The following is a 27,821-nucleotide window of genomic DNA, read 5'->3' on the forward strand; positions in this document are numbered from 1 at the left end:
CATATCGCCGCGAACGTCGCAGTGAGAGCAATAAGTCTAGGGCCATCAATCACTGATAACACTAAACTGATGAGCGGTAAAAACGTTTAAAGCGTCGCCTATGGCTAATTTTGGTTGCGGTCGTTTTCTGCGATGTCGCGGGTGCGCGCAATTTTAAAGCTGGGTAATAATAAATGTTTCCTAACAATGTTAAAAAAAACGTTTTTTCCCCCAAAATTTTCAGTAATTTTTCCTAATTATAATAAAAAATAAAAACCCCAGTGGTGATTAAATATCACCAAAATAAAGCTCTATCTGTCCCCAAAAAATGGTGTAAAATTAATTTCAGTACAGCGTTGCATGACGGAATAAACGTCAGTCAAAGTATCGCAGCGCTGAATACTGAAAAATGGCCTGGCCAGGAAGGGGGTCTAAACACCTGGTCTTGAAGTGGTTAAACAAGTGTTCAGGACTGATTAGATTTAAGAATTTGGATTTGTTTTCCCATTTAGTTATCCAGATAAATGCAGCTATATGAATAAACCTCAAGAACTAGTAGTCAATGACATCCACTTAATAAACAACAGGTAACCATTTTATTTTATGATATTAAATACTTACCTATTTGTTAGTGTGGAAGAAATGGGATGCGTTACATTAGATAATATTGTCCCATGAGTAAGGCCAGTGGGTTGGGGCAGTGTAGCTGGGGTCTGGATCACTCCATTCAAAGCCCCGACAATGCCATTAATAGCCAACTGGTTTGCCGGCAACGCTCCAATTATTGCACCCACTCCCGGCATTGCAGAAAGAGTTGGTGTGACTGTTTGAATGCCACTGGTTAGTGTTCCCATTGTCACACCATTGATTCTTTGGATCCCCTGAACATGCTGGGCTGGACTCTGGCCATCAGGGGGCGGAGTGGAGAGGGATGAAGAGCTGCTGGTGCTGTGCCCACTCGAGGTAAGATCCTGGAAAGAAAATAGACAGATGAGTTTTACCAAGACACTGCCAAAGTTTATAGTAATGCTACATCCATATCAGAGCACTTCGGAGCACTTAGTATTTGCACTAATTCAGAACATTGTATAAAAGGCAATAGAAGGTTTATAACGGTTTCAACATGACCGTATATATTCCTGACACTACAGTATTTTTAGCCATAATGGTTCACTAACATATACAGGTCTTGTGCCTCTCCCAGCCTGTGACTGGACAGTGAAAGGAAAAACGGCAGGCTAATGAGCTCATCTCTCTGTCACTGTACGCTCTCCTCCTATCAGCACTTTACTTGTCAGCACATGAGAGCTGCAGAACAATTAATTGGCTCCCTATGCTGCTTCTCCTTGTCTAAGCTCAGCTGTAAAAGGGATTGCAAGTGGCTAATAACTCAAATTCAGGTACTAGCATTACTACATGACACAGTAGTGCTGTAGGGGCTGGCAGATTGAACCACCGAGTGCAGTGGGGGACCAAGCATTTAGCACTCCTGGAAGTGTTGGATTCTAAAGATTCTTCAAGCAGCGGTACCCCTTCAATACAGCAAAGAGTGGCAGCGCTAAAGGTGGGTATGTTTAAATAAATTGCTATTCTAGTGTCAGAGTGGCTTTAAAGCCCATTTCCTTCTTTGCGGAGGTATTTACAAAAAAACAAAAACATATACCAGCAATGTACACCGAGTGAACATGAAGCAGCCATATGCAGTTACTGTGTAAGTACACTGAAACTTTCAATTTTGTTAGCTTTCCTCTTCATACCAGCATGGAAATGGCCACATTTGTGCTCTGCAATCTGTGTAAGTTACAACTGAGCTCTCTCTGAGCTTCATTAGTATTCATATACGGTAGGTAATCCCACCTTGGGCAGGGCAATGTATTGTGTGCAAAGGCAGAGGTGATGTTTAGTGATCGTGTTACACAGAATCACAGGGGGGAGAGCAGATGTTTACAGGCTGCTTTACAATACGACCCTGGTATCAAACTGAATTTCCTGTGAAGAAAATTTTGAATTTGTAGATTTCAGGACTAATAAAAAGTTAATTTAAAAAATGAAGAAAGCCTGCAATGTGAGTCATGAAAATATACACACATATACATCATCACTGCACCTCTATATTACCACCATAAATGCTTCTCATTTGCAAAAGGTGGACATTTACTTTATGTCAGCTACCATCTCACTTTGATTCTCATTGATCTCTAGAGAACCTGCCATGCTCAAGGTGTGTGTGTTTGGAGGGGGAATAAGATGCTCCAGAGAGCTCCTGCACTGCTGCTGTCCTCTACCACAATCCCCAACAACATGTTCTCAAGAACCTGCAGCCAAGTTGCACAGAAAAGGCACACAATGCAGCAGAACCATTGCTAGCACTTGTATGAAAGCTCCATTGTGCTCGGCTTGTATCCTGGCTAAAAAACAAAAAAAAAACAAGTTACATTCATTTCCAGCCACATACCTGATGTGTGGCATGATGGGCATTTTCTGCGTGGAAATTTCCCAGGTGCGGGCTTTTACTGATGCTCAGCGAATCTGTGGTCGATGCTACAAAAAAGTCAAACATATCATCCAGCATTAAGTACATTTTTTTTTTTTTTTCTAAACTGGTAAAATAAAATCAATCAGTCATGATTGCCATTACTCAGCTATTTTATAGCATTGCAATGAATGAGTCGAAAAGGTTTAAGATAAATTATAACTTTATTGTAACAACTGCTCTAAACACAAGATTTAAAACAACAGAAAGCAACTGGCAGAATGAGCATTTCATAGTGACACATGCCAGAATATTAGGCTTCCGTTAATCTCCTTCAATTCATGACATTTTCTTCCATGTTGTTACAGAGACTCCAAGTGCTTCTTTTGCACTTTATAGACAAGTCAAGTAACGTTGTGAGGTCAAGACACACACAGGAAGACAGGATGAAGTCCAATTTTTTTTACAAAGATTTCTAAATGGTTTGTCCACAAACTGGCCAAGTAACGGATTCCGAGAAGACTTATTTCCAAATATATTGCTTGCGGAAGTACACAGAAGTTTGTGGTATAGATAATATAAAACGGACATGACTTTCCTTTCCTTTTGCAGGAGTAGAAGCCGGTTGTATTTCAGAGAAAGCATATGCACACAACGCTCAATGTAAAATGAAGCGACAACCCCAAAGATGCCAATGAAATTAGGATCTGTATTCCAAAAGTACAAAAAGCCATAACAGAGGGTTTCATAATGACCCTTTAATGGAAGAAGTCTCAACACACAAAAAAGGGCTTCTCTAGAATAAACATTGGATTTCCATAGTTGGATTTAAAAAGTATTAAGAAAACTTCACAATTTACAAGACCGATGGTGACAGCAGTAGCGTAGAAATCCCAGAAAAATCAAACAATTCCAGCCGAGGAATATCAATCTGCAATTAAGATCCTGAAGGTTAGAAAATGCACATGTCAGAGCTGTCCTTACCGTTCTGGAATGGGTATGGGTGCACTTGGGGAGAGGAGTTTGGGTTGGAGGTAATGGTTGGGAAGGGAACAGACAGCTGGGCATTGAGGAGCTGAAGACGCTCTTTTTTGGCATTCAGATTTTTGATCTGCTCCTCCAGTCGCCGGTTCTCCACTTGCAATTGGTGAAGGGATTTCAGCATCCCTAAAACTGATAACAGAAAAAAGTAATCAGGGTCACCCAATTCGTTCAAAGAAATCATTTCACATTCTGCACAACGACAATCTGCAAATACGCAAAATATACTTCCGCAATATTTGATCAAAGCAGAGCTACAATTGGGTTACTTCAAGGATATCTAAACCCCCAACAATGAACTTCTCTTAACAATATTAAGGGGCAGACTTCTAAAGGGTTCGTCTAGTGTACAGCTGGATGAACACTGTCCCCACAGCATTACTGCATAGGAATTTCCTATCCTCCATGGCTACATCTAGCTTGATCCTGCCAGAAGTCTTGTGAGCCGATACCTTCCTATGCTCTCTGCTTGTATTATCCGTTATATTGTTAATCATTAAGCGTAGGACTACAGAACCACACCCTGCATATTATGGAGAAAAGGAGAGGGGCAGGAGTCTGTGGTCTTATCTTGTCTCTGTTGTCTTGCTGCAGAAGGGTGTGTTGTCATCCCATGACTGGCAGAATCACCAGGTGAAACTTAATTAAAAAAAGAAAACAAATGCAGCCACCAAATCTACAGACTGTAAGCTGCAATATATTACATTTTTGTTTTCGGGTTTAGGTACCCTTTAAAGTTAAACTCCAGGCAAACTGCTAAAAACAGGTGAAATACATATATTATACTTTTAATTTTTTGGTCATGTGACCACTATTGCACTGCTACTGCATCTGCAGGGCTGGGGCTGTTGCTGCTGAGAAGCACAGTGTGTTGTCATCACACCCTACACTGAAGGACTTTAGTCCCATGCTCCCCTGTGGTATCAGGCCTGCAGGAGGCATGTGCTGACCAGGTGAGTTGCCCAAAGTGTGGCGACTGCAGGAACACTGAGCATCCACACATCATCCTCGAGTCTAGCCCCAAAGAAGCTCCTGTATTTGTTTGGGCGTAGGGCGTTTTTCAGCGCGTTTCCACGGGCTGCAATACGCCCAGGTGGGAACCATGTCCATAGGGAAGTATGGGATTTCACTGTTTGAGCGTTTTTCAGCGCTTCGATCAGCGCTGAAAAATGCCCAGGTGTGAACCCCAGCCTTACGGTAGGATGACAGCGCTGCAGATGCCATCAGCTTAGCATTGTCAACCTGCTACAAAAAGCACTGAGACAGGTAGGATCTCCAGGTAAAATATATTTGCAAAGTACCTTTGAAATATAGAAAACTGCGCAATCTGTATGCACATAGGAACGTATACTTCTGCAAACCCTCTCCCTCAATAACACTGGCATATTAAGCAACATATGTGACTTTTATAAAGAAAATAAAGAATATCTTTTTAGTCTGTTATGTTAATGGTCATGTGACCTAAATTTCCTGCTCTCTTCCAATCTGAAGGGCCGGGCATTGGACTAAACATAGGCGAACTGGATCATGAGCACTAGTGATGTCCCTATCAGCTTCCTGACCACAAGTCCCAGGCTCCCTTGTGTGGGCACAATGTGCTGTATTCCATATACAAGAGTGTGCACAGTGGAGTGACAATGCTACCATGGCATTAGAAGCGTGTGGTCAGTGTCGTCACTTATAAATAGTCAGCACTGAGAACAAGCTGCAACTGGACGGCTCAACAGTTATTTTAGACAAATTTACAAACTGCAATTAAATTACCGGGATAACTGTATTGTATTTATAAAGAATAAACATTTGGAGCAGTTTTACTTTCTAGGTTTAAAGACAATTTAAATGTGTCAGTAAAGAAAAGCACATCTAAAAAAATCCAGAAAAATTTCAGAGGTTAATTTCTGTCCCCTGGCTATGAAACCAACCACAACTAACACTAAGAACACAATTACACAATGTGCAGTATCAAGAGCCTCTGGAATCATGAGGAAATATTCAATGCTCCTGCTCAGTCACAAAGGGGAAGGGTTATCTGTGCTCCGATTCTGACCACCAATAGTCTTAGACCAGAGATTTCCTGCTCTTTGATGAGATGGAAGGGAACAATTTTTCCCGGCAGGCTCATGTGGTGCCACTTGAGTAAAATATTTACTGGCAAATGTCACCTCAGCTCTGACAACCACCAACTGGTAAAACCAACATAAGCTGGGACCTAAATCCAAGGAAATCCCTTTTCTTATTACATTTCTGCTATTCATATTATTCACATAGAGAACCTGACAGCTCGTGCTTGTTCAACTTTCACACAGCTTCCGTACAGTGCAAACTGGTAAAGCGCGATTCTTAGGTTGCCTTACAAACCTGATTTCCACAATCTGGACCTCACTAGACATAACCTGGTAAAGTGAAGGGATTAAAGCAGCTGCAATAGCGTAATACTCTCTGTGCCTGTCTAAAGGTGGCCATACACTTTACAACCATCGCAAGACCTCAGTCTTGCGATGGTTGTAAAGTAATTTTAAAAATGTACGATCTGCCCATCTTGGACAGGCAGATCGTACTTGCGATGACCGCAATGCTGAACGGGCAGTGTGCGCGTGCGCACACCGGCCCGTTCGGCATTTGTCTCCCGAGCATCATTCAAACCAGCCGAAAATCGCACGATTTTAGTCTGGTTTTCTAGCATGCTCCTTAGACAAAAGAAACGGTTGCACGTCTTCATTCACACTGCACGATCGCGGGATTTCCCGCGATTCTCGTACGAGAATCGTGCAGTATATGGGCACCTTAAGGCAGAGACAAGTCGGATTGCAAACAATGACTGATGGTGAATTGCTAGTGAACACCTCAACTCCAGAGAAAAGCAAGGGAACTAATTCTAATTATTATTAATTACAAAATTACTACAAAGCCATCGACAAATCCGCCCCAACCTACATCACCCACCTCATCTCATATCACCCAAACTGCCCCCTTCACTCTTCCAAAGACCTCCTGCTCTCCAGCTCTCATCACTTCCTCGCATGTTCGCCTCTAAGACTTTTCCAGAGTGTCCCCCATTCTCTGGAACTTCCTTCCCCGATCTATCCGCTTATCTCCTACTCTGTCCACCTTTAGGCGATCCTGGAAAAATCATCTCTTCAGAGTCTATTGAGATAGATACAGTGCAGAACAAAGTATAACAGCTGACGGCGGTCCCAAGGTAAAATCGTCACTAGTCCTCAGCCTTCTGCCTGCTCTATATAATAGCTCTAATGGTTTTGATCAGCATTTTTAGGTGCTTCTAGCATCAAAAGAGCAAGAAAAATACCAATGATACACACTTTAAAATCAGTATGATGAAATTTAAAGATGATCTCCCCAGACATTGTTTTTCAGTTGTGCAATGAATGCATCAAATGCATAAAAATGTACTCATTAAAACAAAATAAAGTAAGACAAAACTACACGCTCTAAAAAATGCACAGCTTCACAAGAATTAACTGAAGCCAATTAGAGGCGTGATTAATTGCACTTCAAATATGACACAATGCAAAAGTGTCATTTAGCCATCAATGTGTACCCAAAGGATCTTTCCTTATTTATATTAATGAGTAACTATTCTGGCTCTAGTGAAAAAAATGAAAAGGGGAATGGTGGGAGGTTGGTTAAGGAAAAGGACAGTGGTTGGCTGAAAAAGAACACAAGTTCTGAAAGTTGTACCTAGAAAAAGACAGGCAAAATACAAGTCACCAGTATGGCCTGTGGTCTCTCAGCAGCTGAGCTTTCCCTATAACTGTCTTACCATGCTTTGTTCTGCACTGGGTCTCTGTGTGGAGGTGGCCATCTTGGTAGAAGTAGGGCCTTGCTTTCTTATGTTGGATCACCCAGTAAGGAGAACAGTGACCAAATATCACTCCACATCTCCTGAGACTGGCATTCAGAGGCAGCAGTGGCTTAGATCTTACACTGTAGATATACAACTATGAGGCTATAGTCACAGGAGTGTCTAGGCACCTTCACATACAGCATACGCAATTCCAGACTAAAAAAAAAACAAAACTTTTTTGGGGGGTGGTGTTTAAGGCCAATTAACATTTCTAAGGTTTTCCTATAACATAGCAAGTCTTTACTTTTTGATTCAGTTCCACTTTCAGAGTAGCAGATTATATGCAGGATCGAAATAAAAAAAAGATACATTTAACAAGAAAAAGAAGGTATATATCCCCTTAGGATGGAGCTTTGAAAACCTCTGGAAGCTGTGCAGAAGTAAACTGCATGATTATTCCGGGGAGCAACCAGGGCCTTTTCTGACTGGCTTCATAGATACTGGGAAAAAGTCCAAAACCCCACAGTGAGCATTTGCAATACAAAGTGTGCCTTCCAAAATAGACCCCAAACTTAAGTGGGGTGGTGTCAAAGCCTATTTATTTCCCCAGATATGCAGTGCTCTAAGCACTACATAAACAGCTAATATGGCTGGCCGCAGCTATTACAACCACTGAAACTGGATTATAGGTCAGAATGTCCAGCAGTTTATTGTATACCTATGGGAGACATAGTTCCTGAGCTTTCTTCACTCCTGACAGCAGAAATGGGATTATTGACAGGACCCTGGAAACAAAGGCTTTCTTGCTGAATGCTTATTTCCTGCCCGGAAAGCACAAGATTTGGAATGTTGTGGTATTAAGTGTTCTGCTGCTCCAAGCTTGTTTGTTGAAAATCATACAGTATACAATAAAGTTCTCTTTGTTTTTGTGACCTCTATTCTGGTAGAGAAACCTCTATCAGGAATGGTCACATCTGGCAATTTCACAAGTACTTAGCTTGACCCGCGGATACAAAGGGGCTCTCAGAGTGACCAAATGAGATGCAGGATGGCCCTGTCGTTCTTACATTTAAAGGATTATCCCTGCATGAATTTCTTCACAATTAGAATTCTGTCAGGATGCTATTCATATCGGAAGATTCACATTTTTCAAAATGTATCTTCTTTCACAATATCTATATCAGGACATTTTGGGGTTGAGCAATTTTCACCCTAGTCAGTTGTTTGTATATGTGTACACACACACACGGTGTGTTTATATATGTAAAAGGAGCCCAAGAGTACATTTATGCTTCCTCTGGGTGCTTTGTCTGGTCCCCATAGTCCAAGAAGATATGGGCTGCCTATCAATTGACCAAATTATTTGTGTTTATGACTGCAGCGTGGAGACGAGAGGACAGACATGATCAGGGTGCTGGCTAATATGTTGACGTTATCTAAATTAAGGAAATAAAATAATATCATCCAATCATAATCCAGTTTACCAGCAGCCTGAGGTGGGTAGACCAATTAAGTGTTAATTTCCAACTGTGCACTAAAGGGGTATTTGCATTGTTATTTAAAAAAAAAAAAAATGGAAATCTAAGTCTTGAATTGTTGAAACTACAAACGCTACTCACTAGACTGCAACCACCCCCAAGTCTGCTCTTTATCTTGGACAGAATTTTGTTTGGTGCTCAGTGCACCAAAGAGATGGCAGAGGACCATGTAGCAGACCGAGGGGCATTGTAGGTAGAAGGCAAAACAGTGCATTAGAGGGAAATCTGGAAGCAATGAGCACAAAGAGCATAAAGGGAACCTGAGCTTGAAGTGAAGGCTGAAGGAGGATAGTGTCATCAGTATGATATGCCCTCCAACCACTGACAGACAGCAAGCATATTTAATGCCACTGGGGTGGACAAGGGTGCTACCAAAAACAAAAAACTGAAGTTCTCTGTAGGTAAGCTGCATGTAATTTGTATGCTCTACTCTGAAGTACCGAGTCCAATTATTCTCCCTTCACCATGCTGCTATTTGTGTTTTTCTTTCTGCTAGTAAAGAGCGGGAATATTGATCTTGACACATCCAAGATTATAGCCATTTAGAATCTGCACAGCAAATAACTAGCAAATACAACTTGAATCTAGTTACTGGTGTGTGAGGGCAAGCAGATGAACAATAAATGAAGCAGTATACGCTGTAGCTTATAGCTTTATAATTCCCCATACTGCCAAGTTAAAGAAAGTGATCTGGGGAACCTCTGGATAGTAAAGCCTGGTATAGGGTCCAAAGCCACAGATAATAAATATGTCCCTGATGTGTAATTCAGCTTGCTTCTTGTTACAGATTAATTACTTTAACACACACAGTATATTAAAATATGGATTTCATGGCATACTTGTATTATTTGAAAACAAAATGCTAAAAGCCCAAGACAAACACACAGAGCATCAGTCATTCTGCATTTAAAGCTGAAATGTAAAACAAATATTATCTACATATAGGAGACAAGTGTATTCTTACTGGAATCTTGGTGACCTCTGGTTATTTCTCTTAGGAACTATGTAGTAATAGTAGGAATCCCTGTACTTTGCAGGAGTTTACTGTAATAGATAGGGATGCAACGATATCGGTTTTCCGATATCGAGTACCAATATTTTTTTGTTCAGTACTCGCCGATACTGAATACTGATAACGGAAGTCCCATTAAGAAAGCAGGGCAGCGTGTAATAACTCACCGCCCAGCTTCCTGATTAGCCGGGCAGTGTGTAATGACTCGCCACCTGGCTTCGCGATTAGCCGTCCCCATGCTTCCTCGTCATCCGGTGACGAGGAAGCATGGAGCCAGCTTTCTGGCCAATCAGGAAGCTGGGGTGCGGGTAATGACTCGCTGCCCAGCTTCCTGACCAATCAGGAAGCCGGGGAGCCAGTCATTTCATGGCGCCCGGCTTCCTGATTGGCCGGGAAGCCAGCTCCATGCTACCTCATCACCAGGTGACGAGGAAGCATAGAGCCAGCTTTCTGGTCACCAAGTGACGAGGGAGCATGGAGCCGGCTTCCTGGCCAATCAGAAAGCTGGGCAGCGTGTAATGATGCGCCACCCGGCTTTCTGATACCGACAGTTCAGGATAGGCATCGGGAGCATTTGGGCAAGAACTAGTACTCACTCCAATTCTCTGTATCAGTGCATCCCTAAAAAGACCAGGCACTCCTGCTCTCTTCCCTTGTACAGGGTGACTGGCTTTGTATCCACCCGCTCCTGTAGTTTTCTGCAGGAAGCCCATAGTGGGTGGGCCCTGCTGGGTTCCAGCCATAGCTCTGCTTTTTGAACAAGCTATCTGCAGCCAATATTTGGGTTAGCAAAGGTATTTATGTATACAAAGTAGATTTATATCCATTGTGACAATTAAGCAATATGTTTAAATGCATGTTTAAAGTATCTGTGCCCAGTGTTCAGCTTCAACAATCCTGCAAAGGAAACAATGTCAGTTTAAGCCCCATAGATTGATTTATTTGATTCCCTTACACACACAGCACACTTACTGTCATTGGTGGCCCCTTGCTCCTGTAAGAACTGCTGTCCTTCACTCCACTGTCTCTCCAGCAGCTGTTCTATACTGGTAACAACTGAAGGGACGCTCTCCCCACTACCGATCCCCGACTGTTCATAGCGTGCTGAAAGGCTGTTCAGAGGAGACCTGCCACGAGAAGACAAAGATACAAAGAGGTATGTTTCAGTGTAACAAATACACAATCAGAATGTTCCATTCTTTTATTCTCCTCAGGTCATGTATGCTAATCTAAAACAAAGTACATTGTAATATATTAAATAGATCTGTTTCTTAAATATGGAAAAATTCACTTTGTGTGAAAGAGCTGGCTGTTATAAATATTAGAAATGTCTTAAAATATCAATAACTAAATGTGCCGAGCTAATTGAGTTATTCATTTTTCACGAATACACACGCACAGTGGGTGTACATTCTAGTGCCTTGTAGCTGTTTGCTTATTGGCGCAGTCCATTATAAAGACGGTCCTTCCTTCCTTCCCCTACAATTTGATGCCTACCAGTTACTACTAGAATCAAATAACCCCAAATGTCACTGGAATTACGCTGTTCATAGGCAGATGATAAGTCACCCGAGCTTACACTGACTTCTGCAATGAAGAGGTGATGCATATTTCTCAATAGTTCCCTTTTCTCTGGAGAAGAGGAAACGACTCTCAATAGACCAGTAAAACAAAACGGTTTTATCAATAAGGGGGAAGAGAGGAAAAACTGCATTTACAACTACAATATGTACAAAAGGCACACGGTGCATAGATATTTCCAGGCTGTGTTGGTTCACCCTTCCATGAAGAATGTATCAACATGAGAGTTGAGAAAAAATAGAACCATAAATGTATTATAAGTAATACTAGTGAGGTAGGACAAAACCATAGAATCTTGAAGCAGTCAAAGCTAAACTCCAAGTTTAATACACCAAAGAAATGCATATATGGGAGCGGTTTTACTTGCCATGTGATTTGTATTTCTGTACCTTTTAATCTTGAGATTTACACAGCTCTGCCACACAGCACAGCCCTATCTGGCAGGGCAGGAGATCTATTTTTTTCTCTGCTGCAGGTAACACTAAGGCCCCATTCACACTGAGTGATTTGCAAATCGCGCGTTTGTCACGCGATTGGCATTTTGGGCGATGTCGCGCAAATGCTTGCATTGAGCAAGCTAGAATCGCGGCAAAATCCGCTCCAAAAAGGGTCCTGCTGTAGCGACGCACGACCCGCGACAGCGACGGACAGAGCCCCATTGCCATGCATTGGAGAGCGATATCGCGCGGTAAATAGCAGCGATATCGTGGGAATTACCGCGCGATAAATCGCTCAGTGTGAGCGGGGCCTTACAGGTCTTGTTCTTGCCCCAGCCTGCAACAGTGAAAGGATAAGCAGCAAACTGATGAGCTAATCTCTCTGTCACTATGTTGTCTACTCCTATTAGCATGCTTCATGTTAGCACATAAACACAGCAATGGATTAACTTCCCATGCTGCTTCTCCCTCCTCTAGTTTGAGCTTTGCTGTACAGTGGATTGCAAGAGAAGGAAAACCCTTTAAATACCATTACTTACACCGCTTGCATTTATAAATACATTTACATATTTATTCATGAGTGCAGAGCAGCAGTAACTTGCGTCTTTTACATCTCCCTGGTGTTCAGTTTTAAAGAAGTTTCTTCCTGTCCTTTTTCAGCTAAGCCGGATTTGTATCAAAAATAACCAAAATACAGAACTACAGCGCAATATCAGAAAAACAGCAGCACCGCCTGTGCGAACAAAATACTATATCCGGGCACCCCATAGGTGTAACCGTCTTATTCAAGCTGCAGATTATAATCTCTCCCAGCTATAGAAATGGAGATGCAATTGTTAAAGCTCATTTGCAGTCTCACACCTTTTAATTTCTTTAGTCCTGAACCTCCACGTTATGATTTGTGACAAATTTGCTTGGAAATGGTTTAAAAAAAATATCTGAAGATGCTGCTTCCTACCCTCACACCCAGTGCCCTGTGCTGGCAGAGCCAATAAACAGCAACATTCCTCATCTCTAGTGTTCTCACACAGACATGTACTGCTGATAAGGGGATTGGGTCTGTAAAGGTGCCCATACACCTATCGATTATCTTACGGAAATCGTCCACGAATGGTCTTTCGCATGATAATCGATCAGTTGATGGGAACCCAACAATTTTTTTATTTTACTGTACTCCAGGCAAAATTTTCTCAAAGGGTCAGGCTGGAAAACTTTTTTCGAATCGAACGAAAATCGATGGATTTGTGGCGTCTTTGTACGAAAAAAAAAAAATGCAGCAAGAACATTGCGCAAATGAAAATCCGTTCCGTCGATCAATGAATTTCAGCGAGTTAGTATTGCTAACGAACGATCGAAACAACATTGGTCTGTGCATGATGGGGTATTTGAGCTTGAATGGAAAGAGGGTTCTTGGCAGCAACGAAAATTCACGAACGAAAATCGCAGAATGTATGGGCAGCATTACTGAGAGCACTGGGTCTTTTTTTGGTGCCTATTAAATGGCACAGTCATATCTGGTGTGGGGTAAACTATTGTAACAAAAAAGTGGAGACAATATTATTAAACTTTTACTACAATGCCAACTTGACTGCATATCGAATTCTGTAACTTCAACTGGGTAATTATATTTACCCAACCCGTCCTATTCATTAAAAAAGGACAAAAGTTTTAGTTCCATATAACTTGTGTTCTGACGAGTCTAAATATACTGCAATTGTTGTTGTAATTCATTGCTGTTTTTAGGATTTGCAGTACGGCCACCAGAGCATCACATAACCGAAAGCAATCTTTGTTTAAAAACAACCAAAAGTCCGGATAAGCATCTGATGACAAATATCCTTCCTGTGCGATGACATACTGTTTAATTACTAATATTCCAACAATAACAAAACAGGATCGCTTGTCTCGTCCAATTTAACATCAAAGAGCTTCACTTCAATGAAACCTCTGCACGAAAGCATCGAACATAAAAAGAAAAAAAAAAACAAGTCAAATCCTACAGCGACGCAAACCTTGATTGTGTGAAAGAATGCGGAACGTTGGTTGTTTTCCAGCACGCAAGGCTGATAATTGTCCGGCTCCTGACATTACCATACATGCAAAACAGAGCTTTACCATTGAAAACAGAGCTTGGCGGAGAGCAGGTGTCTCTTGCTGTGCATCACCTAATGGGCCCAGGGACCAGCCCCCCGTCTCCCGAGCGAGATACAATTTCCCTAAAAAATGTACACGGGATTAAAAAGCTGTGATCAGTCTCTCAACTGTCAGCCGAGCTCCTTCACAGGAGAATCCCCATATTGAAAAACAAATGCAAAGTATTCTCCTTGGGACTGCTAGTCAGTCTGACTTATGATCGCAGGCCGGCTACCAGGAATCTGGGGCCCTCAGATGAATTGCTGGGACCGTGATGGACGAGCACTTCTAAGGAGAGAGAATTCAGATCCACGGGGGAAGAGTCTCGAGTTGCTGAATAGAGGAGTACTCTATTTTCACAGCGTACAAAGTCCTGCCCCCACCTCTTTAACTTATTTATTTGATTAATTACCCCATTGATGGAGAAAACACACACAGTAAGCTAAAAGTGTCACCCCCACCGCAAATATTTGAACATTAGTACTGCTGTCAGTGAGTCCTCAGTTGTAGAAAATGTTCCTGTACCTAGCAAGAAAAGCTTTTTATTTAATCAGGAGAATAATCATTCAGATGGAAGGACTTGACAGCAGAAAGTAAATGCCCAGCTCATGTATAAAGATGGTGTGTTTGAAATCCAGAAGGGTTTCAAATGGTTTCATATTCTGACATTAGTGGGGACAAATGATTAGAAATGTCTAAACTATATACATAATAAGAGGCCGCAGATCGTCAAACATCTCAACGAAAAAAGGTGGTGATGAACAGGCTCGTCTTTGAACCCAATACTGCTTCATCAGGACCCACCGAGATGCACTCTCCGACTTGGTAACAGACAAAGGCAGCCATACGTGTAGTAACGAGCATCTTTCATTTTTCCCTACAGAATAAGGAAGGTTCTTCGCTCGTAGCAGACAGATCCTCTCACAGATTATAAAATCTCATCATGCAATAACACGTGCCTCTGAAGAAGATCATTGCTCTATGGGAAGAGTGAAAAAGCCTGATCCTTATCTGATCGCTGCCAATCAGGAGCATTGCTTGCAAAGTATGTCTAACCTTATGCTGGTCATAGACACTGCAATTTCCTGAAAATTCCAACCACATTTCCAAATCACAAAAGTCAACCGACTGGATAAAAGCACCCTTCTGCCAACATTGTGAAATGGTCAGCACTTGGTGGTACGATGTCTTGATCCAGTTGATTGCCTCTGCAAACGTAGGCTGATTGAAAATAGTTGAGATAGCTGGAAAATCACAGCTGGTCAGTTGTCTGTCTGACATTTCAAATAGACACCAACAGGTTTAACCGACATAAAAAAGCATATAGAGGTCGCCACAGCTGAAAATGCTAGTTCCCTGGCTGTCATGCTTATATTCGGTCTTTAGTACTCCATGTCACTGACACATAAGTATACACGTAGGGAATTCTGACTTCTGAGTCAAAAATCTTTAACAAGCATGAAGCAACTCTGCAGTATTAAATCTAGGCAAGTCTCAGGTGAGGAAGGGTGTAGACCTGAAGGGCCATTTTTCTAAGACCGCAATCCCTACTGCCTGTATAGCATGGGTAGGCAACCTTGGCACTCCAGCTGCGGTGGAACTAGAAATCCCGTCATTCCTCTGCCTTTGGGGGTCATGCCTGTGGCTGTCAGAATCTTGCAATGTCTCATGGGACTTTGCAGTATTACCACAGCTGGAGTGCAGAGGTTGCCTACCCATGCTGTATAGGGTAACATGGTAATTTCTACTATGTTAGTAAATTTATGAATGTATACTATGTACCTGACTTTGTATATTGGATGGATTGTTCAATACCTGCTTAAAGGAACCCATGGTCTAGCAATATTCTGTTATATAATTCTATATCTCTTACATGAAATGTGCATAAACGTTGGGTGTTCTAGTCCCGTCTTTTTTTTTGGAGCATTTTATGAAGGGGACCAGCAGTCTCATTCCCTGGATTTCTTTATCTTGATAATAGATGAGCTAACTTTTTATTTCTGATATTTTTTCCATAATTAAAATGTGTTGTACCTGTAGGGACACTTATCACACAAATCCCAATGTTTACTATGGAAGACAGACTGGGCTAGAAAGCGGTCCAATATAACGCCCAAAATCCTATTTTACCCCTGGATCTTCTCACATGGTTCTAACATGCCTCATGTCCAGAATGCACAGCTGTCAGCCAATGACATGCTACCTTTCTTGCTTAAAGTGCATCAAAGCAACCTATAAGGTGAACATGATCCTTTCAGACATGAACATAAGAAGTGCTCCCATAGGACACTGAAACATTGTCTGGCGGTGGTAGATCAATCTCTGGATGTGCATTTGTTCATGTGATGTCATCCATTGCTGAGTAAGCACGTTGCCCATCCTGCCTTCCATTACCTTTATTGGCTGCACAAGATGGATGTCTCAGACTAAGGGTAAACGCTTGCTGCTCTTCAATTGGAGCTTGCCATTAATTGACAAAGTAACAAATTATTTGCTTTAAGCGCTGTTCATTTCATTTAGAGATGTCAATTAAACTGTTAAAAGCTTTACATACCGTTTTTGTTGCCTTTTGGGTGTTTTTCTGGAAACAAAAATTAACTGGTTACAGTCCAGGGAATATTGACAGGCTTTTCACCATAAATGTGTCTGTGTGCTTAGGTCTGCTGTAATGAACAAAATAAACTGCTGCCTAATGTACTCAAATTCCTGGTGCAGTCCCACATTTAAAGATTTGTCTCTGGAAAGAATGTTGTCTTGAGGACACACAAACCGCTCAATCATGCAGCCCACAGATGGAGGAGGACACTCTGGCTAGATGTAGGGTCAGAACAGGTGGCAATCTCACATCCATGGTAGATGGCCACAAGTTGATTGGATAGAACACCATACCTGAGCACCATTATGCTCCCTTGTGATAAGTAGCATTGGTAGATTCTCCTTGTCCCCTTCCACTCTTGATAAACACACTTACTAGGTCCACAGAACCATCCCTGAACTTCTATGGAGTACTATGCAGTGATTGGACACCTTGCTGCCGAGTGCCGTCTCCTGTGCTGAATGCCTTCTAATGTCTGTGGCAGACCAAACCTCTTTGGTGAATGTGTTTCACCACATTTCAATCAGTGCTCAAATCTTGGCTTATTAAATTTGATATTCTGAAATAAATACTGAAATGATAGTTTACTAAATCAATCAAATTTAATATTGTAAGGCTGGGCATTAAAAAAATTAAAAGGATATAGTTCATAACAGACAGAATATTTCCCTACTGAAGTTGTAAGAGGCTTTTTGTAGGTTTTGACATATTTAGACTGGTTCTCCAAATCAAGCTTAAACTTCAAACTGTAATCCATGGTAGTTTCCCTTCTCTTTGCTGCTCTTCCTTTTAAATCTGTATCTGTTCTCATGCTGGGCAGAACTTCTGTTTTGCAGCAGACTGCCTTGTCTCTGGAATGGATACATTGCGTCTGTGTGTAGGTTTGCAACCTGAGCCAGCACTACAGGGAGAGGCACTCAGCTGCAAAGGGAAGTTCCCCCCAGCATGAGAAGACATGAGGATTTAAAAGGAAGATCAGCAAAGAGAAGGGAAACTACCATGGATTACAGTAAGGCACACATTACAGTATTGGTGTATGTTAAAAAATCTAAGGGTTTAATGTCACTTTAACTCAAGTAAGCTAGTGTCAATACTGGAATATGGACTGGTATTGGCCTTTGTACAGCAAAACTGAGTTAGGGGAGGAAGGGGCAGCACTAGAAACCAATTATGAACTGACAAGGAGCATGTGGACTGGGGGGAAAGGACAGAGAAAAAATGATGCTCTCACCAGTTGTTTGGGGACTCAAATCACTGTCAAATCACAGGCTGGGAACAGGCAAGTCACCAAGTTTTATCAGTTAACTGAAGCAGAGAAAACTCGGGTCACCAACCTTGCTTAAGTGACTGGGCTTTCACAGAGACTGGATGGATAGAAAACACAAATCCATTGGAGTTCAGCTTTAATACATAAAAATGGGTTTCCTCAAGAGACAGCACAGCAGAAGCTGCCATCTCTCACGCTTGTTTTGTCCCAATACAACCTCTGACAAAGGATGTCATTGCAGTCTCATTTTTTTTTCAGGTGTAAACTGCCGCTTTAGCTATTGATCTCTGTAAGTGACAGGCTCCCAACATGTAAAAAGGAGCCGACTGCTGACAAAAAAAATATTGATATACACTGAGGCCGATTTACTAAAAGAGTTATGAAGATTCACTTAAATTATCCAAACAATTGAAATGCAAATCCTCAACACCGTTAGTAAATGGGCTTCACTATATCATATATACCAGATAAAAGAAATGTTAAGGTTGTTATTTCTTAGTCCGAACCAGAATATAGAAGATATGTACAAAATCTCTATACATTTCCTTTAATTAGATGCTACAGAAACCTATGACACTCATAGAATAAGTGCTAGCAAGTGTGCAAACATCCCCTTTCCTAACAGTATATGTCAGCTGGTCCCGTCGCTGTCAGGATTCTGACAGATGGAAAAAAGAAGAGGTAAAAAAACCTAATTAGGCACAAAGATGATTGAACTTAACTAAATATAAATTCATATACAAAAAAAAAAGAGGTGCCAGAGGCACAATGGTATAGGATTTACTAGCTATTAAAAGACAACTAATATCAAAACACGGTACGGCAACCAATGGGAAGCGCTTTTTCATTGTTCTGAGCGCTGTAAACTAATGAAATGTGACTGGTTTCTATCAGTAATTGCATCACTGCTCTTTGCACTCTTTGTCTTTCTTTTAGCCAACGATTAAATATCATCCTAAAATGAATTCATCCCCCCTCACAGAATCCCAGCAGCCGCTCCCCGCCTTGCACAGACTGTCAGCTTTTCTCGTCTTTATTGTTCCTTGAAATGTCAACAAAATCACTGACCTCTGATGAGAGGTTTGCTCATTTCATAGTGTTTGATGCTGTGGAAAGAATACTCACCGCGGAGATAGGCTTCCTCTAGGGGAGGTTCCCCTCAGAGCCAGACTGCGCCCATTGTCTCCTAGATCTTGGTCTGTTAGGAAACAGGTCATAAGACATGGACATATTAGTACAAGGTGACTGTTTATATGGCAAGTCCTCACATTAGTATTACCACTCAGGCCTAGATGTGGGGAAGGGCCGCCTTCACAGAATTTACATCTACTTTATGAAAGCAGGCTGCCCTTCGGTTCATTATCTAACCGCATTTTCCTTTCTATGCAATTCTACAAGGGTTAAAAACCATGGCCAGTACACATGAAGGCCAGACGTGCATAGGGATTGTCAAATCATCCCTCCAATAACAACGGCTTATGAATGGCGCATGTTTTGCGGCTGCTTGATGGGTAAAGAGCTTCTTCTTCTCACCTTACCTGGTCAGACTGGTAGCCCCAGATCATGTGTAATTCATAAGCATCCCTTATTAAAGTGATGGTTTGACAACCCTACTTCATGGTTACCTTTGCATGGGGGAGCCACTGAAAAACAACTGCTGTAGTGTTAAAGCCTACCACTGTTTTTGATGAGACACACTGGAACAAGTCTTTTGCTCAGCCTTCATGTACTATACCTCTATATAACTTTTGAGCCCCAGAATCAGCGAGAGCTGAGCGGGGTGTCAGGACCACCTGTATGTACAGGGCCTTATTGAAAAACCCATATCATGGGGTCACATTTATTTTACATGGGGTGCGTACAGGCTGCACATTAACAAATATCTGCTGGCCTGTGGGACCAGATAACTAAAATTGTATTTGCTGTGATTGTCGGGTGTTCAGAGGTTTTAAAGTGTTCCACATCATATACCAGCAATCGTTTGCATTCCAGAGGTATACTGGGTTCAAACACGGAACACCACATTTAACAGATCCCACTTACCTGTAGGAAGTGTTGTGCTTGTGTCCCCTCAGTGACCAAGTAGGACACAAGCAAGAATTTAACACTTAGCAAACTGGGAATATACATTGTGTGTAGCTTTAGCTGGCATTACAATGCATGGGGATGTGCCAAAAGTGGTTATGCAAAAGCATTCTGTCCTGGGATTTCTACCTGGGTCTGCATCAATATTTAGGGGTCAATCTGACTTGGGCTAGGTTATACCAACGGCCATTCTACTGTCTGATGAGATACCTCACTCAATTCTTAAACTGGCCATTTGTGCCCGAATGTTGGCTAACTCCTGCTGAATCGGCTGATATTCAAGCTGGGGGTGGACCCATCGGCACTACCAAGTTCACCAAACTTTGATTATAAAATGACCAGGTGGAAATACATTGGCTGAACAGTGGCTGCACCCAATCAGAATAGCTGGCAAGGGAGATTCCTCCATCCACATTGTTTATCGTTGGCAGGGGGAATGGAGTAAAATCTAGGCTAGCTTCAGATGGCACTGATGGAGCTGAAATTAAACCACAGTAACACACTGAAACTACATCATGGAGGGGCGCACTATCCTGACCAACAGAGGCAACGGCAGACAACTTGTAATGTCACGACCTTCATCTTTTAAAGTATTCTAAACAACCGCTTAGCCCTTGCTTTGCTGGGAAAGGGGGAGGGCAACACATATTCTTTTAGAAAAAAATGCAAGCAGTGTGAGGGAGTGTGAGAAGCAAAACAAGGAGCCAATCAGTTGTGGTGCAGTGCAAGTGACATGCTGATAGGGAGAGAGAGCAGAGTGTCCGAGATGAGCTCTTTAATCTGTTTATTCCCACTCCTGGGCTCCTGCCTCTGGCGATACCTCTTGTAAGAAGCCTACATTTCTAAACTTGACATGCTTACTTTCAGCACGTGATTATCGCCCAATACATATACCCCCCAATCCCAGCCTGATTTCTGGGGCACAGTGAACTATGGAGTATAAACCCACTAGCAGTATTTCAAATACATTTAATGATTTTCAGAAAGACACAAATGGATTAAAGAGAGTTTTATATTAGCTTGGACTTTTGCTTCCCTGATTGCTGAACCCCTTTTTCAGTCACCCAGAGAACAGCACATACAACACATACAATTCTACCATTAAGATAGTAAAAAAGATACACAATTTGATGAAAGAAGGATTCTGCATTAACAAATTCATGTTTTTTTATTTGTAGGTGTCTTTTACTCATGCTTTACCCATTTAGAGAAATACGCCTTGAAATCGAGTGAAATGACCCAATTTTACATAAACTATGTGTTGCCAATTAATAATTCCCAGCTCCCACTGAGCCGGGGACTTTGACATCACAAAGCTTTTTATGCGGCTCACAGCAGGCTGGCTGGAGTGTGTGATCTAGATTTCCTCAACGTAAGCTACATCCGAAAACGTCGCAAACAACGGCAAAATGAAATAGGCAAAGTATGGGCAATGTAAACATGACAAACATGGAGGTTTCATGCCCCTGTACAACCCACAAAGAGGGAACATCCAGTAATATCCACAAGCACTGCAAACAGCCTAAACCAACACCTAAAGAAAAGGTGGTGAAACTTGTGTTATCGATTCTCATTAGACATATATAACCAACATAAAAAAAAAAAAATAACAATACTATTTAAAGCTGCAGCGTACTACAGGTATTTATATAGCGCCAACAATTTACTCCTCACTTTACATACTATTCACTAGGGATGCACCGATACTTTTCGAGTACCAATGCCGATACTTAGCATTTTCATGAGAACTACCAGGGTTGCAGCTGGGACCTGGCTCTGGTGCTCCACCACTGTCCTGAAATCATTAGTCTGTATTGTTTTAGAAAAACAATGCCCCATGTGCTCCAAGATGGAGACTCGCATAGTTTAGAGTTAGGACCGCACTATATGGAGGGGCCTTGGCGTGGCTGTGCGGGTTTCACATTTTCTGCAGAAGACGTATCGCTAAACATCTGCTTTTAGCCTTAGTGGTTAGACAGGTTTTTTTTGCATGCTGGCAGGTGAGTGTGCCTGGAAACTTTATGCGGTTTTACAGTTTTAGAAAAACTGTCACACATGACAATAAACAAATGTATAAGTACCTGTATCTGTAAGTACTTGGACAAGTATCTGTACTTGTACTCGCAAAACTGGTATTGGTGTATCCCTTTATATATGTGTATAAAAACAAAATCCTAAACTAAAACAGAGATGTACAAATCCCAGGAGCTCCGTGTGCTCCTTACAAATGACAGCGGCCTCCTAACTTTTGAATTTTTCTCTAGTCTAGGAGCTGGAAAAGTATCTGTACATGTACCGAGTGCTGTACTTGGTATCGGTGCATCCCTACTATTCACTCACATCAGTCCCTGCCCACAAGGAGCTTACAATCCAAGATCCATTCAACACATACATACATACATACATACACGTATACACATACTAGAGCCAATTTAGGCTGAGGCCAATTAACCTTCCAGCATGTCTTTGGAGTGTGAAAGAAAATGGAGTCCCCAGAGGAAACCCACACAAGCTCGGGGAGAACATGCAAACTCCATGCAAATGGTATCCTGGCCAGGATTTGAACCAGGGCGACCCCCCCAGTGCTGCAGGGCAGAAGTGTTAGGCAATAGACTTTTTGCTGCACATTTTCCATGAATTTCAGTTTTATTCAAGTTGCTCTTCTTTCAATCTTTGAAGCTTCTTCGCAGCTCCTGTGATGTAGAATACACGTTGGGGTAGCCTACAAATGCTAAAAGGTATAATGTGCAGAATCGAGACGGAAAAAAAACCCAGGGCTTGCAACAGAGTAACAGGACAAGAAACAGGGACAGTGTTGTCACCTTAACAGGAAGTGCCGGGACAAGGACCATCACGGCAGGATCACCAGGGATTATATTAACAAAGACTGCAGATTTAAGAAAATTAAAAATAACTTTTAAAATGACATTAACATGTTAAAGCTTATGTAAGAATTGGGGTGTTCTTTATGCTACCAAGAGATTTAAGACAGCGCTCGCTCCATCATGTTTATAATGACTCTTCTCCACTGAGAAAATTGTACTTTTGCGCTACATTCACATAAGAAACAAGGCTCCTGTGTGTTTTGTTATATTTAAAGTGGGAAAATATGAAAACATTTTGTAAGGTGGAAAATGGACAAACAATTCTACTGCAGACTTTTTCGAGTGCCATTGGTCTTTTAGGAGAATCTCTATAATAAAAGCCGATGGTTTTCATGAAGGATTCATGTCGGGAAAAATATTCTATGTTGATACAGTTATTCCATAATGACAGTATTGAGCGTACCAATTCCTTTTTTTTTTTTATTTCTAACATCTTTATTTCATTACCCGCAGACCAAGCTGACCAGTAAAAGTGACAGGTGAGATATGCTTGAGAAAGAGGCTCCACGCCCCAAAACGCTGTGTTTCCGATAGTCCTCTTATTTGGCAGCACATGAAGGGTTAAGGACTGCTCAATTCTGGTTATTCTTTGCTGTATTTACGTCTATACAATATACTCACTGTTGTTAGTTCCCACGGACTGCGAAGGGTTCCTGATTTAGAACAATGCTATCAATGGATCTTTTGCGAATGGTAATCTATGTTTAACAGCATGGTGATATGTAATAAGTACCCTTATCGTAGAATCTGGTGTAGACTTGCTATGTAAAATTATAAGCCATCGTAATTAGTTTCGGTGGGCTGGCTTTATGGTTCTTTATGTTCTAAAAGGCATGGTATAGAGTTTTTAGCATCCTTAGTCACACTTTTTCTTTTTATGATATTGGGTGTGCAGACTATCTGATATCACTAGTCAAAGTGACACTAAACTCAGGAGTTAAATCTTAAAAATGCATTCAAGTACCCTAACTATTAACAAAAATGTACCTTATTTGTGTATCACTCGGCTGTAGATCCTCAAATCATCTCTGAATTGGTGGTGACACTGTCCTTCCTTCTGGAGGGGGGCTACTTTTGTTCCCCATGGTCCCTGTGTGTTGTAGAGTAGTCACCGCTACAAGCTCGCTCCCGGGATGGACTACAATCTCAATACAAAGGAGTAAACTAAATATTAGATTGTAGTCCATCACGGGAGCGAGTTTGGACCAGTGGCTACTTTACCACACACACAAGAACCATGGGGAACAAAAGTAGCCACCCTCCAGAAGGAAGGACAGTGTCAGCACCAATTCAGAGATGATTTGAGGATCCACAGCCGAGTGATACACAAATAAGATAAATTTTTGTTAATAGTTAGGGTATTTGAATGTATTTTTAAGATTTAACTCTTGAGTTTAGTGTCACTTTATAGCCTGTCTCCAGCTAAGAAGAAAAAAATCCCTTGCAGTAGGGCTACCCTGGCACTGCAAGGGTTAACAGCTTGTTTTTGTCTAGGGTACCTGCACTGTGAGCACTTTTACTTACCTGTGCCCCACTCCAACACCAGTGCCCAAAGCCTCTTCCCCCCTCCACTCCAGTGGTTGGAGGCCCGCTGGCATCATCTCGTCAAGCCCTGCATTAGGTGTGAGGACACCAAGTGACAGTCCACAAGACAGAGCGGAGAAAGGTAAGGTCAATGGAGTGGGGACAAGGTAAAAAAAAAAAAAAAAAAGGGCTACACAATATCCCTAGACAAAAAGCGAGCAAGGGGAGTTTTTTTGATCATTGGTCAGCACGGTCACATGACCATGCTGACCAATGAGAAGTACTTCTGAGCCAAGCATCATGTCAGAGACGCAATAAACGCTTCCCATTAGTCAGCATGGTCATATGACCGTGCTGACTAATGAGCACTTGGCATTTGAGAGCATTAGGAGTATTCCATATGACAGGACTGCAAAGTCTATTGTACGGACTGCTACACTGGCTTGCGGGGGCTTCAGACCTGTGAGTGCAGCTGGGGCTGAGGAAGGTGGCGGGTGCTGTGGGTAATTTAATGTTTTCACAATTCCTGAGAAAGTGAACTTACCGTTTACACTGGCCATACACTGTGCGTTTTTTCTTGTTTAGCCCACAGTAAAAACAGTTGATTCCGACACAAAACAGTGTGGATGGGAAAATCTCCACTGCTGGCTACTGTATACTGACAGCCAGCTCCTGTGCCTGTCAGAACACAGAAACAGTGGCTGCATTCATTGTTCGACTGACAATTCAGCATTACTCCTTCGACAAAAGCTGATTGAAAAATCGACTTTTGTGGAATGGAGGGGTGCCGGCAGGACCTCGAACTGCTTAAATTTGAGTCAGCAGGACTTGGCGTAAATTCAAGCATTGTATGGCCAGCTTTGCATAGTCACACTCACATGTTTGCTTACTAGAGCCAAGCCAGGTAGAATCTACCCAATCTAGCATTATGTTTCTTGCACTGTAGGAGGGAGGAAGAGCACCAAGTGAAAACCTATGCAAAATGTGAAGGACAAACACACGCGGTGTGATGTTAATTGCAGCCAGGACTGCGGAAGTGCAAGCCAACAAAGCCAACAATGCCAACTACTGAGCCACCAATATGTAATGAGTGATCCTTACACAGTATATGACGGAAGCACAATGAGGGGAATTTATCAAAACTGGAGCAGACAAAATCTGGAGCAGTTGTGCATGGCAACCAATCAGCTTCTCTTTTTTATTTTCAAACTTTAACTGAACAAACTGAAGAGAGAAGCTGATTGGTTGCCATGCACAACTGCTCCAGATTTTGTCTGCTCCAGTTTTGATAAATCCCCCCCCCCCATGTGTATTGCCGTTCTGTTGTGAGACCTGAGTGCACAGATATTACTGCATGTATTACCCTCATTACAGCTCCCGGCCACTCAGTGTACAGCATGAAGCAAGCCAGGCCTCTTCCATGTCTCTGTGCAGTGTGTTTACAGCGGAGGAGTGTGCTTCCCATCGGCGGCACTCCTCCCCTCTGCCACTTCTCATTTCTCCAGTGAAAGTAATGAATCACAGCTGTGAACAGCTAATCTGTATGCTTATCACAGCTAATCCCAATGTGTTGCTCTGTTTAACGCTTTCTGCACTGGGGCACAGCTCAGACTCCGGCCTTTCCGAGGATGAGAAGCGTCCTGGGTGAGGATATGTGCACAGCCATGCAATCCTGTATTACCGTCCACCACTGAGTGACCACGGAAGCTTGAACGTGCAGACAGATGTAAATAAGACACAGACTGCAGCAATTAAATGTATACACTCCAAGCGATGAGATAAACATAGAATGCAGCCTACCTGCCCAGGCTTCCAATCAATCATGCACCAGTTCATCTTACTGCTATTGTTCGGTAATCTGGTGGATCTGGGAACACCTTTTGCTTGTTTGCAATGTAGAAGATGTATTCCCAAATACTTTTGCAGGCTCCTTGCTGTCTCACACATATAGTAAGCCTGATGTAAAAAGTGTCAGCACTAAAGCTGGACTAAACACCCCTCAAATTTCAAAACTCCATCCATGGGTGGCCCTGGCGGCACTACTCAGCTTGACAAAAAATTACTTTCAATTGACTTTTGCCAAAGTCAACTGAAAATCTGAAATTTGGAAAATTGTCGGCCTAACAGTGACTTCTGTGAATCAGCTGCAATCACAGTTCTGGTATTCTGACAGTGGTGGGTGCCAACTATCAGAATACAGTAGCTGTAGATTCCTCCATCTGTTTAGCGTGGATGGACGAATAGGTTACATTTCTTTTGTTCAGTCTGCAGGCTAAACAAAAGAGATCTATGAGAGTATGGCCAACTTTAGATGTTCCTCGCAGATTAAAAGCCTGAATCTGACTGATGACTCAGCAAGTAGAAAGATAAAAAGTTACACTGGACAGTCTTCAGGAAGTGGACCCACACACTAGACAAGTGGAGCTCTGTGGAATCTGGCTGTATGGAGAGAAGAGAACAAACTAAAGGTAAACTGGATGGCCTTTCTGATTTTATCACAACTGATGTATTTCCTGATTAGCATCGATCAATGATTGGATTTACCTTTTTTGAAGACCACAAACTGCAGCGAAATCAGCTACATAATTCCCAAATGCAAATAGAAAAATCACATCCATTACAATTTACTGTCTCTTCTATATCTTTTAGGCAAAAATGTCTCTCTGCAGCACCTCTTGATTTTTATTAATTCAATACGAGAACCAATATTTTATTTCCGGTACTCCCCGATAAAGTAACTGCTGTGTCCCCCAATTATCAGGAAGTTGGGGGGGTGGGGGGGGGATGATCATGACCTGCCTGGCTTCCTGACCAAAGAAAGAACAGCGGCTTCACTTCCCAAGGCTGCCTGGATTCCTGACCAATCATGGAGCCAGGTGGCGGGTCATGAGGTGCTGCCCGGCTTTCTGATTGGTTAACAAGTGAAGCTGGCTTCCTAGCCAATCAGACAGCCAGGCCGCACGACATGACCAGCCTGCTGGCTTCACTCGTTGCTAGACAGCCTGGCTTCCAAACCAATCAGGAAGCCACGAGGTGGGTCATAACCCACCGCCCGACTTCCTGTTTGGAAAGGAAGCCAGCTCCATGCTTCTTTGGCACTCCCGGTCAGAGGGAGACTGGTATCGGAGGTATCAGAGCATTTGGGAGTGTATGTGTACTCGCCCAAATACTCGGTATAAGTGCACCCCTGCTATATATTATATATTTGTGTGTGTAAAGTCATCTCATCGACATGTGCGAATGTCTATGTAATTTCTATGAATAGCGGGTAGACTTGAGATAGCACACAATGTCTGTTTAGCTCCCACCCTCATGTTTAGACCTATAGGACACAAATACTATATCACAAGTTTGGATCTCTTGCTGCAAGTCATCTTATATCATTTTTATAAAATAAATACCTCCATCGATTCTGTAAATTTCATATGGAGTCCGAGACGACTAATCCAGACTTCGGTGTTCTAT

At 42.2% G+C, this 27,821-nt stretch overlaps 1 protein-coding gene across 1 annotated transcript in view; it reads right to left on the bottom strand.

Moving 5' to 3' along the window:
* The window catches only part of MLLT10 (myeloid/lymphoid or mixed-lineage leukemia; translocated to, 10), a 187,414-nt gene that overhangs the window by 7,722 nt on the left and 151,871 nt on the right, over positions 1-27,821 (bottom strand). Inside the window, exons 13-17 of the mRNA XM_018564371.1 lie at positions 18,988-19,060; positions 10,821-10,975; positions 3,437-3,625; positions 2,435-2,520; positions 601-950 (exon numbers count right to left, since the gene is read on the bottom strand). Of these exons, the coding sequence (XP_018419873.1) occupies positions 601-950; positions 2,435-2,520; positions 3,437-3,625; positions 10,821-10,975; positions 18,988-19,060 (853 nt within the window). The remainder of the gene's footprint in view (positions 1-600; positions 951-2,434; positions 2,521-3,436; positions 3,626-10,820; positions 10,976-18,987; positions 19,061-27,821) is intronic.

The sequence above is a fragment of the Nanorana parkeri genome, unplaced genomic scaffold, assembly GCF_000935625.1.
Source record: "Nanorana parkeri isolate BGI_ZX_2015 unplaced genomic scaffold, ASM93562v1 scaffold23, whole genome shotgun sequence".
Taxonomy (NCBI): Eukaryota; Metazoa; Chordata; class Amphibia; order Anura; family Dicroglossidae; genus Nanorana; species Nanorana parkeri.